The sequence below is a fragment of the Cryptotermes secundus genome, unplaced genomic scaffold (genome assembly GCF_002891405.2).
Source record: "Cryptotermes secundus unplaced genomic scaffold, Csec_1.0 scaffold59, whole genome shotgun sequence".
Classification (NCBI taxonomy): Eukaryota; Metazoa; Arthropoda; class Insecta; order Blattodea; family Kalotermitidae; genus Cryptotermes; species Cryptotermes secundus.
Genome location: NW_019738348.1, coordinates 697,119 through 714,864, shown reverse-complemented (window position 1 = coordinate 714,864; position 17,746 = coordinate 697,119). Strand labels below are relative to the sequence as shown.

At 38.3% G+C, this 17,746-nt stretch overlaps 1 protein-coding gene across 2 annotated transcripts in view; it reads left to right on the top strand.

Moving 5' to 3' along the window:
* LOC111870713 (kinetochore-associated protein 1) overlaps positions 1 to 16,186 on the top strand; it is a 91,778-nt gene extending 75,592 nt beyond the window's left edge. For both annotated transcript variants that reach the window (XM_023863208.2, XM_023863207.2), the window contains exons 20-25: positions 1,246 to 1,434; positions 7,566 to 7,797; positions 10,043 to 10,154; positions 10,438 to 10,610; positions 12,682 to 12,765; positions 15,388 to 16,186. In XM_023863208.2, coding sequence (XP_023718976.1) covers positions 1,246 to 1,434; positions 7,566 to 7,797; positions 10,043 to 10,154; positions 10,438 to 10,610; positions 12,682 to 12,765; positions 15,388 to 15,489 — 892 coding nt within the window. In that variant the 3' untranslated portion in view covers positions 15,490 to 16,186. The remainder of the gene's footprint in view (positions 1 to 1,245; positions 1,435 to 7,565; positions 7,798 to 10,042; positions 10,155 to 10,437; positions 10,611 to 12,681; positions 12,766 to 15,387) is intronic.
* The last annotated feature ends 1,560 nt before the right edge of the window (positions 16,187 to 17,746 follow it).

The following is a 17,746-nucleotide window of genomic DNA, read 5'->3' as shown; positions in this document are numbered from 1 at the left end:
TATGATTTGCAAGGGAATCTTGTACCATTCTTCCTGAAAAACATGGTAAGTTCTGTTATCGATGATGGAGGTGGATAGCGTGCACGCAGATTGCTCTCCAAAACAGACCACAAAGGCTCAATAATATTGATATATGGCGATTGTGGGGGCCATGGCAGACGTGACACTTCATCTTTGTTGTCAGAAAACCAGTCCTGGACGATGTGAGCTACGTGAACGCAGGCATTATTGGCTTGGTAAATGGCATCACCATTAGGGAACAAAGTTTGCACCATGGGATGGACCTGGTCGCCCAAAATGGTCGCATAGTCGTTGGCAGTGACGTGACCTTGCAGGGTAATGATGGATCCGACAGAATACCACGATATGGCTGCCCATACCATGATCAAACCCCCGCCATGTTTCACTCTTGGCAGCAAACAATGTGGATCGTAAGCTTGGGATGGCGTTCTCCAGATGTAAACTCGGCCAGAAGTCGGGAACAGTGTGAAGGTGGACTCATCCAACCAAATGACCATCTTCCATTGCTCCATAGTCCAGGTTTTATGACTTCAGCACCACACTGTCCTCTTAGTGGCATTTTGATCACTGATGAGTGGCTTTGGAATTGCAGCTCATCCAGAAATACCCTGCTTATGGAGTTCCCTTCATACTGTTTTGGTGCTGACAGGGTTTGTGAGCATGACATTCAGTTCAGCGGTCACTTTTGTAGCTGTAGTCTTCTTATTTTTCAATTTTTCATCACAATCCTACACAATGTTCGTCTGTCTTGATCACTCAACACACATTTCCGTCCATGCTTGTGTTTATTGGATGTGGGTTTTTCAGTCCTGTATGCGGTCATAATTTTGATACTGTGCCTCGTGAAAGACCAAAAACCTCAGCTACCTTGGTTATGGAAGCACCTGCCATATGGACCCCAACAATTTGCCCGCGTTTGAATTCTGTTAGCTCTGACGTGATGCACAAAAAATTGCACAGAACACTGTCTTGACAACAAATGAAGCTTGCAACGTATTGCGGAGGTTGTACAGGTAGTGGTGTTGGGCAGATATAACAGCGTGACCTACAAATGTCACTGAAATAAACACTTCAATTCAGGCATGCATTTCACGAGGTGTCTCCATATTTTCGTTCATCCCCTGTATATTTTATTGGTACAGTGAGCCATTTTAGGAAGTTTAGTACTATTTAGACCTTGAGCAGATAAGCGTGTTTCCATGATTCTGATTCTTTTTCTCTTAGGGCTTGTTATATCCTGAAGTGCAGTGAAGAAAGTGGTCTTACAAACTACATGCTAAAGCTTGCATTTCAACTTGACTCAAGCGAAAAATGTGCTGTTGCAGTACAATTGAGGGCACTGAAGTGCCTGATGGCTGTCTCTTGCACTGATGCACTGGAGGAACTTACTGGCAGAAATATTGGTGACATTCGGTAATGACTTTTCTCTTATTATATGATTTAACCCTCTCATTCTGGTATTCACAGCTGCGGTTGAAAGTATGGGTAGTTGAAAAAAGTGACTTGCTGCAATTTATTACAAGTGTGGCTGTATCAAATGTTTGTTGAATTCAGATTTTACATGCACTAGAACCTTTTCACATGATCAGCCACGTCATGGTCAAGTTGAATACGAACACTTTTGGAGATAGGAAAGTCTTTGAAACATTGGGTCTCAGCTTAGTCATGACACAGATGATTGTCTGAGAAGATTTTAGTGCATTCATTCACTGTGAAGGTTTGGAATCATATTTTAAAATTTTTTAAATTCATATTTGTCATGATTTTTGTACTTTCTGTCAGTGTGCTTAATGTTTGTCTATGTCCAGGAAATGATACTAGTTACCAATTAATTACTATCTGGCCTTGCTGATCTTGTGGTCCAAGGTTTGTGGGTTCACTCCTGGCCAAGGTAGATGGATTTTTAAGGGAAATAGAAATCCATAGCACAACTTCCTTCAGAAGGGAAGTAGAGTCAGGGGTCCCATGTACATTTACAGCATGTAAAAGAACATTTCACTCATGATAAGAGACAAAATTAGATGCAACTCAGTCGCCCACAAAGCTCCCTAAGCTCTGCAGTATCACAACTGTAGAGACCTTGGTGGATGAGAGTGGGAATAACTTCAAATCACTCACCCTGACTGGACTGGATAACTTAACCCACCCACCATTATTTGCATATTCACATTAGGCAGCTTATACTGTTGCATCTCTCTTGCTGGGACCAGAGAAATATTCTAGATAATTCAGGTTTTGTATTATTGTTGTAAGTATATAACTGCTGAAATGAAACAAATGTACATTTCAATTAAAATAATATTTCACTAGTTTAATAATGTTGACAGCTAGAATGAATGACCACATAACATCTTAATTTTCCTTCTCTCTGTTATCATTATTGCTTATAACTGCAAAATGGTTTTACCTCTATTTCCACTATTGATCTCCTAACTTGCAGATCTCCACATAATTGTTCTATAACAAAATGGTTCCACAGTGAAGAGGTTACTATTTCTGATCAAACATTATACTGGCACATCAGATGTAAATGCCTCACATTGTAATCTTGATGGAAAGGACTAACTAATTAACTCACGGAGCTGAGCCCTTCTTGAGAAACTGCCAGTTATGCAGCTACTCAAGAACCTCCCAATATTTTATGGAACCCAAAGGTTCGTTGTCATGTTCACAAGAGCCCTTCACTGGTCCCTATCCTGAGCCAGGTTAATCCAGTCTATACCACCTCATCCTATCTTTCTAAGATCTACTTGAATCCATGCACATACTGTATGTCCAAAAAGTATCCGACTTTATTTTTTCCACTGTAAGTAATGGCCAAAGGGGTGGGGGAACTGAGCGTAGTGGTAGAAGGGACTTTCATGTGCATGCCTGATTTTTTACTGACTCGCAACCCTGCCGGATGCGTCTGTTGCTGCCAGATAGCGAAGTGGTGTAACACGTGTTCACCACATTCTTGTTCCGCTCAAGATGACAGAACGCTTGGAGCAGCGATACTGCATTAAGTTTTGTCAGAAACTTGGGGATACCCAAGCGGAAACAATTCGCAAAATTCAGCAGGCTTTCGGCGATGATGCAATGGGGGTCACTCAAATTAAAGAGTGTTTCAACCGCTTTAAACATGGCCGTATGTCGGCGGACAGTGAGCACCGTTCCGGGAGACTGTCAGTGCTGATGTCATTGAGAAAGTGTGGACACTGATCATGGAGGACCGTCGTTTGGCCATCCGTGAAGTTGCTGATGAGGTTGGGATCAGCAGAGGTTCCGCAAACAGAATTTTAACTGAGGATTTGGGCATGTGAAGAGTGGCGGCAAAATTTGTGCCCAAACTGCTTTCGCCGGAGCAGCAACAACTCCGCCTTGAGGTCACGCAGGACATGCTGGAGTGCGCCAACAGGGATCCTGAGTTTCTGAAGACTGTGATCACTGGTGATGAGTCGTGGGTGTACGGATATGACCCAATAAAGAAGGTCCAGGTGTCACTATGGAAGCATCCAACATCGCCGAGGCCCAAAAGAGCATGACAGGTTTCGAGCAATGTGAAGGTGATACTGACTTTTTTTCGATTACCGGGATGCTGTGCATCATGAGTACGCACCACTAGGCCAGACTGTGAATAAGGAGTACTACCAAGAAGTCCTCCGCCATCTCCGTGATGCAGTTCGGCACAAGAGACCGGAGCTGTTGGACGCTTGCAACTGGCAGCTACATCATGACAACGCCCCAGCTCGTTCATCGCACCTGATCCACGGTTTCCTGGCCAAGCACGGCATTCCGCAGGTTCGCCAGGCTCCCTACTCTCCTGACATGGCTCCTTGTGATTTCTGGCTGTTCCCAAGATTGAAGACACCACTAAAAGGCTGCCGTTTTGACAGCCGCGAGGCCATCATACAGAATGCGATGGCGCAGCTGCACACCATTCCAAAAGATGCCTTCCAGAATCACTTCCAGCGATGGAACGACCGCTGGACTAAGTGTGTGTAGTCACAAGGGGTTTACTTTGAAGGCGATTAGGTACTGTAATCACCCAGATACAGAACTTTTTTTCCTGGCCCAAGGTCAGATACTTTTTGGACAGAGCAATGTGTCTTGGGCTTCCTAGTGGCCTCTTTCCTTCTGGCTTTCTGACCAATATCCTATATACATTCCTCTTCCTAATTCGTGCTACATGCCCTTCCCATCTCATCCTCCTTGACTTGGTCATTCTAATTATACTTGGAGAAGAGTACAAGTTGTGAAGGTCCTCATTATGCAGTTTTCTCCAACCTCCTGTCACTTTATCTCTCTTTGGTCCAAATATTCTCCTGAATACCCTCTTCTCAAATACCCTCAGTCTGCGTTCATACCTTAATGTCAGAGACCAAGCTTCACACCCATACAGAATCATAGGCAAAATTATAGGTTTGTCTATTGTAATTTTTATGTTTTTAGACAGCAGATGGGAAGACAGAAGGTTCTAGACTGAATGAACACAAGCATTACCTGAATTCAGTCTCCTCTTAATTTCCTCCTGAATCAAATTTTGATTTGTTACTGTTCTCAAATATTCAAACTGTGCCACATTTTCAAAGGATTTGTTTCTTATCTTTATGTCAAGATTTTACCCTGAATTCTGGTGATGAGATAACAACATATACTTAGTTTTCTGTGTGTTTTCTTCTACACCAGCCTCCTTACCAGTTTCAAAGTTTCTGTGTTTTTCTTTATGGTATTGTCACATGTATTGAGTTACAGTAGACAGGGTTTGGGTTGCTCCAACTGTTGATTCTCAATTAACTGTCCTGGTTATGGCATCTTGGTGCAGACTGCCTAAAAATATTGTTCCTCATTGTTATACTTCGGTCATTTCCATGGGATCATATTTGATTGTGAAGCCGTTACCCACCAACAGCTGTTGTATAATTGCTTATGTCACGGTCATTGCCCAGCAGTGGGTCTACATACAACAATATCTGTGTAATCTCCAAGTAGATTCACATCAGCACCATAGACCAGCAGCTGATGTGTCTCATTTAATCTCAGTCCTACCTGGTTTTACTGGACCTTCCTAATGGCATGTTCTAAAGCAAAGTTGAAAAGCAATTGTAATAAAGCATCTTCTTGTTTTAGACCATTTTGGATAGGAAACTTATCAGACAAACACGTACAGGACATCAAAGAATCCTCTTCTTGAAAACGACAAGGTGGCACACTTTCAAGCCCCGTCAAGTGAAATAATAAGAATGACAACATGAACTTACTTGATTTATAAATTCCAATAAAATCTTAACAAACCAATTACAAATATTTTAATGTATTGGAACAGACACTGTAGTTGTAAAAACTTTAGATTTTATACCCAATTGTATAGTATTAATATTATATGTATATATTTTAACATTCAGAACATATAGTGTAATAGTAACTTCCAACTGTATTGATGTAAAGGTGTCCCTCTGATGACAGTCTCTGAAGACCGAAACATGTAAGGGCATAAATAATTGAAATAAGAAAAATCTTCACCAGATAGAATTGTTTAACTTTTCATGAGAATTAACGAGTTTATGGATCTCAGACTGTAATGTTTCACCTATTGCTTGAATCAGTTCTGCTGTAATTTGATCACTACCTGGTATTTTCATCTTTACAATAGCAAATTCAACCTCAGAAGGACTAGAATCGGGTACGAATGGCTCGTCTATATGTATTTCTGTCTGCCTAACATCACTATCCCTACGTACATTCAATAACTGAGAGAAGTATGTTGTGCGTTCAAGTTCTAAGGTCTCCGATTTTTTTCTCACACAATAATCATACAAAAAATTTGAAACTTCTGTCACTTTTCAACGTAATCTCCCTGCAGCTGTACACATTTTTCACAACGTTGACACCATGATTCCATGGCCGCTGCGAACGCTTCTATAGGAGTCTGTTTTGACCACTGGAAAATCGCTGATGCAGTAGTGGCATGACTGGTGAATGTGCGACCACGCAGAGTGTCTTTCATCATTGAGAAAAGCCAAAAATCGCTAGGAGCCAGGTCAGGTGAGTAGGAAGCAAGAGAAACCACTTCAAGGTTGTTTTCAAGAAGAAACTGCTGAGTCACGTACGCCCAATGCACTGGTGCATTGTCCTGGTGAAAGAGCACACGTGCAGCCTTTTCAAGCCGTTTTGCTTGCAGTGCCGGAAGGAGCTTTTTCCTCAAAACATCTTGGTAGGATGCACCTGTCACAGTAGTGCCCTTTGGAACACAATGAGTAAGGATTATGCCATCGCTGTCCCAAAACATGGCAACCACCATTTCTTCAGCACTGGCACTTACCCAAAATTTTTTTGGTGGTGGTGAGTCTGTGTGCTTCCATTGAGCTGACTGGCGCTTCATTTTAGGATTGAAAAACGGCATCCATGTCTCATCCATTGTCACAATTGATGAAAACAAAGTCCCATTCATGCCTTCATCATGTGTCAACATCGCCTGGCAAATTGCCATATGCACAGCCTTGTGGTTGTCCGCCAGCATTCGTGGCACTCACCTGGAGGACACTTTCCACATTCGCAGGTCTTCATGCAGGATTGTGTGGACAGATCCCACGGAAATGCCAACTTCAGAGGCGATGTGTTCCACACTCAATCGGCGATCCTCCAAAACAACGTTCTTAACTCATTCGACCATGTTGTCAGGCCAGCTGGTGCGAGGCCGAGATTGTTTTGGTTCGTTGTCACATTACGTTTGGCCTTCTTTGAACTGTTGCACCCGCGAAAGCACATTTTTCACATTCATGACACCATCACCACATGTCTCACTCAACTGGCGATGAATTTCAATGGGTGTTGCGCCATGCAAGTGGAGAAAACGAATGATTACTCGCTGTTCTTGTAACGAAAACGTCGCCATTTTAGGTATCAAAAACACTCCTCACTCTCGCTGCCTCCACTAGAGTTCTGTGTGCTGTACAGTGCTGCAGTCTCTGTCACGCATTCATGAAGAGTGGACACGTATTTTAAACTAAACAGCATGTGTCTATCTGCTCACAGTCCTGAGAAAACAAATCAGATATCTTAGAACTTGAACGCCCCTCATAGTTCTTTCGTCTGTTCAAATTATTTTGGGCTAAGCTACTTCTAGCTTGGTAAGCCCTCTTAAATTTATTTATTCCTCTATACAGGCCTCTAATGTTCTTATTCATTGCAAGCTTATTAATTTTGACTTTCAGATATTCCCTCTTTTTATTGCTAAAATGCCTGCTGGCTTCAAACATTGTTCAGATTATCCCAATTTATTTCACTCAGGTAAAGTGGGGAGACACCTACTCTGTTGGGTCTCTTAGAAAGAGATAACCTCAATCACTGGACCTCGTGACGGGAACAGATCCAGTTCGTGAAACGTTGCATTCTGTAGTTTTTTTTTTAGAATATCTGAGGATGGTCCAAGAACCCAGTAATTTTACATACAGTTTTGTTTTCAAGACTGTTCTGTTTATTTGAAGTCACTATTTCTGTCTTGTCATGAATTTCTATAATTGCACTGTAGGGTCATAAGACATTTTCAATTTAATATGTTTCAGACAAATGTTCCAGAGTCTCCAATATGCAAGTGAATTAGAGATGCTTGGATGCAGCTATTCTTTGCCAGGTTTTGAGTCATGCAACAAACTGGAATTAGTGAAAGTTATATGGAGTTCACAGAGCAACAGCCCACAAGCCCTTATTCTAATTGCTCGCATATGTGTGGATTTTGGAATTTATCAGGTCAATGTCTGGGCATCACTGCTTCAACAGATGGCCAAATATTCTATGGTAAATGCATATTTTTTGTTGCAGACTTGAATACATTGTAATATTGCTCAGCGTTTATCCCACAACATTCTTTGAACAGTCATGCATATATTTGGGCCCAAAACTGATGCATGTTATTTTTCAGCTTAACAAATTAAGGAAAGTGGTCATGTAATGGACATTAATGATAGGAAATTCTGTAAAAGTTATGTACTAATTATTAATGTTTCTCATGTTTAAAAGTTTACAAGTGTCCCATAAGTTCAGAAACAGACAATACTGGAGTTTTGACAGCTGTTACAAATACAGCGAAATACCCATTTAAGGTTTCTCTGGAGAGCAGTGGATTTGAACACTAAACTGAGAAAAATTTTAAATGGAGATAATTTATCACTGAAATTATTGACGTTAGATCATTGAAATTGAATGTTAAATGGGAATAACCTTAAATTGAGTAACATTAGATGAGGTTTCCACTGTATGCTCACTGAGTCCTCCATTCATACTGAAACAAACATACAAACATTTCTGCCAGTCCAAGCAAAAGGGGTGAATTGCTTGTGGTGTGATCTCACTGTGATATGGTCCTGAAGATGCTATTGCCCAATGGTTCCAGACTTAGCACATTGTGAATATTACAATTTCTGTGCCCCATTCTTTCAGAATATATTTTGCTCTCGAGATACTATTAAAGAGTGTTAATGTATTTAGTAGTAGACAGACATTCCGTATTTGGTCTGAGTTTTGCTAAATCAAATTACATAAAGTCTTTAATTAAGTTGGAATAAACTAAATTCCTTTGGGACATACATGAGCAAGTTAATGAAAGAACAATTTGGAAATTTAAAGTGAATGTCAGCCAGTTCATACACCATTTAGTACCTTGCACAGTGTATGACAAAGAAAGCAGAGAGACTTTCAGATATTGTTTGGTCTCTTGCACACTGTTTAAAAGCTTGTGTTATTGGTATGATATTTGCAACAAAAGAAGGGCTTTATAATATTTCTCCCAATGCTTTTGTTTTAAGAAATAAGAAAATATGGAAATATTGAATCAGTTTATGTCATGAAGTAGACCTGCTGAATTTGATGAGTATGTATGATTTTTGACACATTCTAAATCCAATGGTGTGTGAACTTGTTTCTCATCCTGTAATTGGATCCACTTGAGCTTTTAAATAGTGTTTGACTTGAAGAAAGCAGTCATCTGGGATGTGGCACTGTGTAGATATTGTGTGTGTTTATTCGACTCGATATAATTCTGTTAGCACCTGCTCACACTACTTCCTCTCTCGTGGATTTTCTTCTTTTTTCTTCAACCCTGAAGTTGGAGGCAATACGTTCCTCTGAAACGTCAGTTAACACAATATCTACATGGTGCCACATCCCAGAAGACTGCTTTCTTCATAGTCACCACCGTGAAAACCTTCAATCTTACATAGTGTTTGATTTGATCGTTTGAATGTTTGAATTCTAATGCATTTGATGACTGAGTTGGCAAGACTGTCAAATAATGGGGTTGTGACCTGCTTCATGATATTTTCTTAACATTCTTATGTAGAAATTAAGGAAAACCATGATAAACCTCAATAAGGTTAACTATAATGCAGTCAAAATTTGGCTGTTGATCAAGCAGTTTCTCTGACACATCCCTAATACAGGTTTTTCCTAGCAACACATTGTACTCTTCAAAATCTTTTAACATTATAAATAACAATAACAAAAGTGAATAAGTCTGTTTTACTATATTCTTTAATTTAAGTCCTGTCTTGGTGTGGCCTTTTTAACCAGTCAAAAAGATTTTTTTTTCTGAATGCCTGTACTTTAAATGAAACATGATCCAACTTTGGAAGCTTTTGGTCCTGAATCCATGTAAACTAGAAGAAATCTGGAAAGCAGTTTGCTATTGACGAATAGAATAGAGTGAACTGGTGTATGTCCCATTTTTCTGACACTGTTTTTGAGCCTTAGTTTGTACAAGCATTCAATGTCCTTAGAGATAAAGTTACAGACAATCTGCTGTTTTAATTTATCTGCAGTGGTTCATTACTACAGTTATACCATGTGCAAGTACCATTCCAAAACTTCATTTACTACATACATTAACAGACTTTTACCCCTCCACCCTAAAATCAAGCAGAAAAATAGCAGTTTACCATGACTCAGACCCCGACTGTTTAGAATGTCTCTTGCAGTTATGCAATCATTGCACTAGATTTAATCATATTGTTGACATGTATCTTGTTATGGGACTGCATATTTTCAGGTCCGTGAATTAGAAATATTGCTGCTTCACCTAGCAGACCTAGGTCATATTCTGAGCAGCAAAGAATACATAGCAGCATGGGAGTCAGTGCTCTTTGCACCATTCCTCAAGGGTAAGCTGTGATCAGACATTCCTTTAACTGGGCAATACTTCATGAATATTAATGACTGGTGATGTACAAGGAACATGCCTCGAATGTTATTAGGTTTGAATTCTCTTCTGATTAGCACTTATTTTTCTGAAATACATGATACCATGGACTTCACAAAGTGAGACACAGGATGGCGTGAATAGAAATATGTGGTGCAGAGTGCTTTCTAGACACTTTGATTCTTTGTTCTTGTCATGCTCTGCCATAACCAGTGGCTTAATATGTGTTTACACAATTGTCTCAGATGAACAAGAAGATGCCTGCATTCACAGCTTAATACTACTTCAGTCATGTCCAATTCTGCGCAGAGTTAACTTGAATATTGTTATTGAGCACAGCATGCGGCTGCATTGGCCTCATTTGGCAGCAGCGCTTTTACCCTTTTTGGAAAAAGAAGACTTTCATCTACAGAAGCAGGTGTGAAATACTTTTTCTTCAGTTCTTCTCTTAAAATATTGTTCACTGAGATACTCTTGTGACTGTGTATGGTGATAATATTGAACTATATACTTAACCCTTCAAAGCACAATGAATACTATATGTACCACCTGCTTTAATGTTAGAAACCCTACTATTTGCTCTACAGAGAGTATACTTGTGTTTCATATAATTCTCAGAATAAACCGACTATTTTCCTGAATAGCATTAACTGATTAGTCTTTTGTGTAATGTTTTTAGTGCGACATGGGAACTGAATTTTTCAGTATATTTGGATGAATTTCAAGCTTCAAGGTGTAATACACTCTTTGATAATAAGATGTAAATGTTCAGCACTGCTTATACCACAAAATAATTCAGAGTGAATATAGTATTGTTCACATCCTCACATCTGGCCTCCCTGATTCTTTTTAATACTAACCTCCCATTTCCTTATTGGACATCCACACCAAAAACCTGTATGCATTTCTTATTTGTGCACTCTTAAGCTCTTGTCCAGCCCACCAATACCTTGTATGATTACCCAAATAATAGGCCTTCAGTTAACTGTATTATTTAAGATGTTACTCATTGTGTGATATGGGTTGTTTCTGCCTTCTTATCATGGTTGAAATGGTTTTCTTGGTATTTATTTTTGCATACTTTCAGTTTATGTTCTTCTGTTAGAAAAAATAGTACTATTTTTGGAACTGAATAGTAATAAGCTTTTCTTTAACTTATTCTTGTCTTGTTATATTTTAGCGTCCTGTTGCACTGATTTATGTCCATGATTTATTCTAACCATCTTACAGTGCACACATTTATTCACCCCACTCTTCTCTCCCGCACTACATGTTTCAGCACAAAAGTGCCATCTTCAGGTGCCCCCTGATGCACGTCAAGCTANCACGCAGTCACAGGAGCAAGACACAACACAAAGCACAATAGGATAGGTGTGACTCGCGTATTGAGATACGAAGTGGGGATGACGAATCCTGAACAGTTTTAATATTTTTAATGTTTAAAATTTATCAATATATATATGACGAATATATATTTTAGTTATTTTGGTAAGACAGCAGGGCATGCAGTGAAGTAGTTTGACGTGCATCAGGGGGCACCTGAAGATGGCACTTTTGTGCTGAAACATGTAGTGTGGGAGAGAAGAGTGGGGTGAATAAATGTGTGCACTGTAAGACGGTTAGAATAAATCATGGATATTCTTGTCTTGTTGTTATTAAGTACTTCATATTCTCTGTGTTACTGTTGCTCCCAACTATTTAAATTTTGAAATATTTTCAAATGCTTATTTCTGATACTTTCATATGACTAAAAATGAATAAATGATTGTTGCAAGACTAATGAATGTTTAATGAACATTTTAAAAATGCTGAATTTATGAATATTTATTATTGAAAGTATATGCCATGTTATGCTTTTTTTATTGTTACCATGTAACATGATGGACACACAGTTTTTGTGAATATGTTCAACACTCAACACAGACTCACAAAATACAAGATTGTTGATACTTAATTAGAACTATCCATACAAGAATTTATATTTGGTCCTTGTCTACAGAAATAAATTCAAGACAACATTTAAAATTTTCCTGTCATAAAACTTTGCCATCAGCTCAACCAATCACAGACAACCAATCACAGACAACAGGTTTTCTCTATGTATCCAAGATCCTAGTAATCCAAAGAAGAAGTCCAAACTCCAAAATATCCTGAATTTAGATTTGTAACATACTCCAGTAGAGAAACTAGAATTGGATATTGACTGTTAGTTGGGAAGCCTCTTTGAAAGTGGCCCAGAGAATGCTGTGGAGGTAGGATAATGTTAATGGGGAAATAGATGGTGAAGGTGTAAACTGGATTGAGTATGCTGAGCATCATTTATAATGGTGGGCTGTGGTATTAGAAGTTTTTCTTTTTATGTTCGTTTAACAGAATTAGTTCCTCCTCTATCCAAAAACAGTATGTCCTGTATTATGAATTAAAAACCTGGTAACCTGTATTACATTTGTGAAAATATGAAATCACAAGATCTGCTTCATTTATTTCAGAAGATACTTAGATCAAATGATGCAGAAGAGCTCATCAAAAAGTTGAAGGAACTTGCAACTAAAGGTGTTCTAACTGCAGAGAAGGCAAGTATATTTGAAAATTTGCTTGTAACGTTTCTTAATTATATAAAATTGACCAAACAAGTTGGCTCAAATGGTTATGATTATTATACTGTAGCATCCTGTTGCACTTTTCATTTTGTGTTGATGCAGAACTGTGTTCTGTAAAATTTATTAGAAGTTATTCACTTTAAAAGTTAAAAGTCTGTCACTATATATTTTGACCAATGTGGTCATCATCAGACAGAACAAGACACACAGTGCAACATACAGCAGGAGACAACACAATCCACCAACTCAAAAACATATGCGCATCAAAGGAACTTGTATATTAACAAAATAAACAACAGACGACAGCAGCCCAATAATTTTAACACCTGATGATGACCATATTGGTCAAAACATGTAGTGATGGACTTTTAAACTTTTAGTAAATTTTATAGAACGGAGTGTCCCACATGAGACTGCAAAAAACTAGTCGACACTAAGGTTAATCTTACGACTTATAGGGGGGAAGTTCCTGGTCTGAATTTCAGCCATGACACTAACTTTTGCAAATTTCAGGGGCAAATAAGCAGGTGTGCTACACACACTTATGATAAATTGACATCAGCACAAAGAATATTTGTTAATTCTATTGTTAAACTGAACATGTTGACAAGATGAGCTCTGTCCAAAAAAGAAAGTAAAATACAATTAAAAATGATGAACTATAGTTTCATCTGTTGCCATTGAAGGGGGGGAGTAAGTTTGGTTTATTGTTCAAGCTCACAGGGTAAAAGTGGCAAAGAGGTTAGAAAGCGCCCAGAACTAAAAGAATTTACTGCAGAAAAATTGGTTTTCTGATTTATAGTTTTAGTAGAAAGTTTTAATTTAATATTCATATTGAAATCTGCCATTAAAAGAATTTGTTATATCTGTGAACAAATTTTGGAGTTCCTGTTCAGAAACCCATTTATATAGTAATTAAATCACTCTCCACCATATCAGAAAAAATTAGGGGAATATTATTTTCTGTGTATGTTCTGTATCACATCGTCATACAGTTTGTATCATGCGCATGGACTTTACATTTTCGTTCTGGGGTGAGTCATGCTGGGGATGTTATGTTGTTATGTTTGATATGCAGGTATCCCACTAGTTGAGAAGGTAATTTGTTCTATGAAAATTGTTCATAATGTGAAAATTTGTAAATTGAAAATGAAATTTCTATGTGCTTTAGATATTAAAGTTGCTGAACTTATGAATCTACATAAGTTGTTCATTGTACCGAACATGAGTTTCATTAATGAAAAATAAGTACAAATTAACATGCTTCGTTGCAGCAAAAAATCATAAATGAGGGACACCTGTATTATTAGTTGGCTTGCTGTAAGAGGGTAGAACTTTTATTTTGTTTTAATGTAATTGGTTATTTACCAACACTGTCAGTATTGAGACTGTAGTTTTGGCTGATGGGTTAATTAATGAGTGTGGAGCAATTGGTGGAATGATAATTGGCAAGGGAAACCAAAGTACTTGGAGAGAGCCCACCCCAACATGACCTGACATGAGGTTAAATGCGGGCCACCACAGTGGGAATCCAGTGACTAACCACCTTAGCTATGGCACAGCCTTTGTTCTTTGTTGATCTTGCAGAGATCACCTGATGTTCTGAGAGCCAGTCCTTAATTTTTTACTCTTATATGGGTTCCAGAAGCTTACATTAATAAGGCTTCAATGGGAAGCACTGTGTAATTCACTTGAAAAATATGAAAAAAAAACAGGTGTGGTGCAGCACCAGACTTCATTTGTCTTTTTTTTTTTTCTTTTTTTTGGTTCTACAGTGCATGGATCTGTGGTGTTCTGTGTCATGAATATTGTCTTGTTTTCAATTACAACCTTATTAATACCAGAGTTTCTGTGGAGTGAAATTAAATGACTATTCAGCATAAAACCCTGGCAGTCGGAGCCAGTTGTAGTGAAACTGTTGCAAATTATTCCATCATACTTGTATTTTTCATTACCACTTCTGGGATAGCTCAGTCAGACTGAGGTTTGATTCTTGGCAAGGTGCAAGATATTTTGTTCTCCATAGTGTCCAGTCTTGCTCTGGGGCCCTCCCAGTCTCTGTTTAGTAGGTACCAAATACTGTATTTAAAATGGCAGAGGCATGAAACTGGTCACTCACGTCCATCTAATGTCGGTGTCAGTTGATGGAGCTGTATGTCCATTCACCAATATGTTTTCCTGGAATAGTGTTTGATTACATAAATAAGTACAAAGGCTAACTTTACTCCCCCCCCCATTTTGTTAGAAATACACAGGGAATACTTACTAAGTGGCTTGATCTGTGTTCCGATCTCCTACCCATACAGTGAAAGTTGAACCTATGAACTTTTTCAGATATTTTTAGCCATATGGTAATTTAAATTAAAAAATACTATGAAGATGACTTTCCCACTTGTGTCCTAAGCCTGGTTGAGCACAAGTAAGGGTTCTTCTGATTTTCTGGCCTTGTCAGGTAATCTTAGCCCTTTGGCTAGGTAATGCAATGAGACATTTAAATGAGGTGAATTTTAGCTATAAGCACATGTCAAGGAGAAGGAAGTGTGTTCTTGGCTATGTGAACTATATATTCACATTATTTACCTTTTTCTTTTACAGGCAATTCAACTTCTACAACCTGATGAAGAAGCACTTGGTACTGGAATCATCAATCACAAAAGATTGGTTCCAATTCGCAGCTGCAATACAGAAGATTCTTAAAGCAGTATACACCTGTACAAAGTAGCAGTAAAATATTAGAATCCAAATTGACCCATCTAACATTTCATACCTTCTTTTCAGCAATATTGAAAACGTAACCAATGTTCTTTCATGGTCCAGTTGTAAACTATGTTTGAACTTATGAATACATGAGAAGAGTTCAGTAGAAGTCATTATTACTGATGCACTACTCGCATTGAATTCACAGGTACTGTTTGGTGCAACTAGTCTTTTAATCAGCAGATCAAAATGCCCAGCATGTTTCAGCCATTTATTGAAACTTATTCATAGATCTATGCCTCAATTAATATTGACATTTAATGTCAATGTAATTCACAATGATTCACAATATATTTCTCCAATATTTCAGTGAACTTCTACAGGACTACATGGCATTATCTTGGAAGATGTTCCTCTTCGTAGTCACTGCTGTGAGGCCTTCAAGTCCAAAATATTATTCCATTTGTACAATTCAGCGAACTCAGCCCATGAACAACTAATTTATTTCTTAACCTAAAATTAACTTTTTGGTGATATTATTGTAAGCATTCCTAGATATTACCAAAATGTTTATGTATTCTTGTAGATTTTCACTCATCCACTTTCACAGGCAGGTCAGATGTATAGATATTGTAACGTGTTTATTGCCACTGAAGACGCCATTCAGATGTTAATTGGTTTATTTAAAAACCTACAAGTCTTGGCTACAATTAATTATAACACTGTTACGGGTTTACACAATTTACAACCCTACACAATAATCAATTCACTCTATCCTCAGTAGTTACAAGTTTTTATAACGCAGGAGTTATACAAGTGCAACTTAATTACTCACTACCAATACATTCTCGGTTATCACAAGCTATCACTGATTATCACACACGCGTCCGGTTCTTTTTTCCGCAACTGCTGCTATACTCCAACTGTCTTCGTAGGCAGTGTAGTTCTCTTATAACCCTCAGCCGGACAATGGGAAAAAGCCTTGCTTCCTTGTTGCCTAGTCACGTGTTTACCGATAGCCTAGCAATGCTGTCAGGAGTTGTTTACTTGTGCATAGCAACCGCGGCATCCCGTGGTCACGTCATCACGGGAGAGGGCAGGGTGTTGACTTGCTTGTTACTGTAGTAACGACAGCACTCCGATGCCACCACGTCACCGCTGGGGAGGGAGGGGGTGTACTCCATAGCACAACATGTCACAATATTATAGATGTAATACAGAATTAGTAGTTACTAATGAGATGGTACTTTCATATTTTCTGATTTGCATAAAGACTGCATAATTACATGAGATTTGTGTATTATATTGCATAGTCTTTATATCATAATATATATTGTTATAAGTAAAAATAACTGCTACGTAATAAACTTGGAACTGCTTCTGACTTCACTGTATTTTCATTGTGTTGTCCATTCCTATTTAGTGTGATAGGGTTGAAATTGCCTTGGGCACAGTATAACATTTCCCTTTTTTCCAGTAAAATAATGATCTTCTCTTGCATCCTGTTTACTGGTATTGCCTTTGATATTGTTTCTTTTGTGGGAGCCTTTAAATACTACTTACCTTACGTCCATTTTGGTAGCAGTTCATAACCATTTTGAACTGTATAGCTGTGGTTTTGTAAAGATGTAGTTTCAGTAATTTTGTTATGTTGAGCATGGATAATTTACATTGAGGCATTGAATTTTTATATGAATATTTTGATGTGCTAGTGGTTAGACACTGAGTTTTGAGTGATAATTGATTTACTGAATGCTTGTAACTAATAATTGTAAATACCTATAACAGTCTCACTGATTTACATCCTCCTTAGATAGCTACAATTACAACACACATAAAGTCATCTCTTTGTTAATTGGTCATTACTAGTCATTGCTAGATAGCGGCTTCTGACAATGCAACTCAAGACTGACTGGACAGTTGCTGAGTCCTTGCTATGTAGCCTTGGCATGGACCTAATAGAAAACACCGCTTCCAGCAGTTCTCCTATTATTGCATATTTATTTATTGTCATGGAAATGTGTTTACTGTGCCATTGCCTGCCTCTTTTTGTTCCAGTATTCCAGCTTTCAGTCGTCATGTTACAATATTTTGAATATTGTGTGAAATGTAAAAATGCAGAACAAAATATTTTGGGGCTGCAGTTCCCCACAGAAACATTCAATAGGTAACAAAAATATTGTGTATTAATAAAAGAGAAGGTGGATGGTATTGGAACTGGACTTGAGAACTTGTCTAGTAAGCCTGTTAAGTGCCT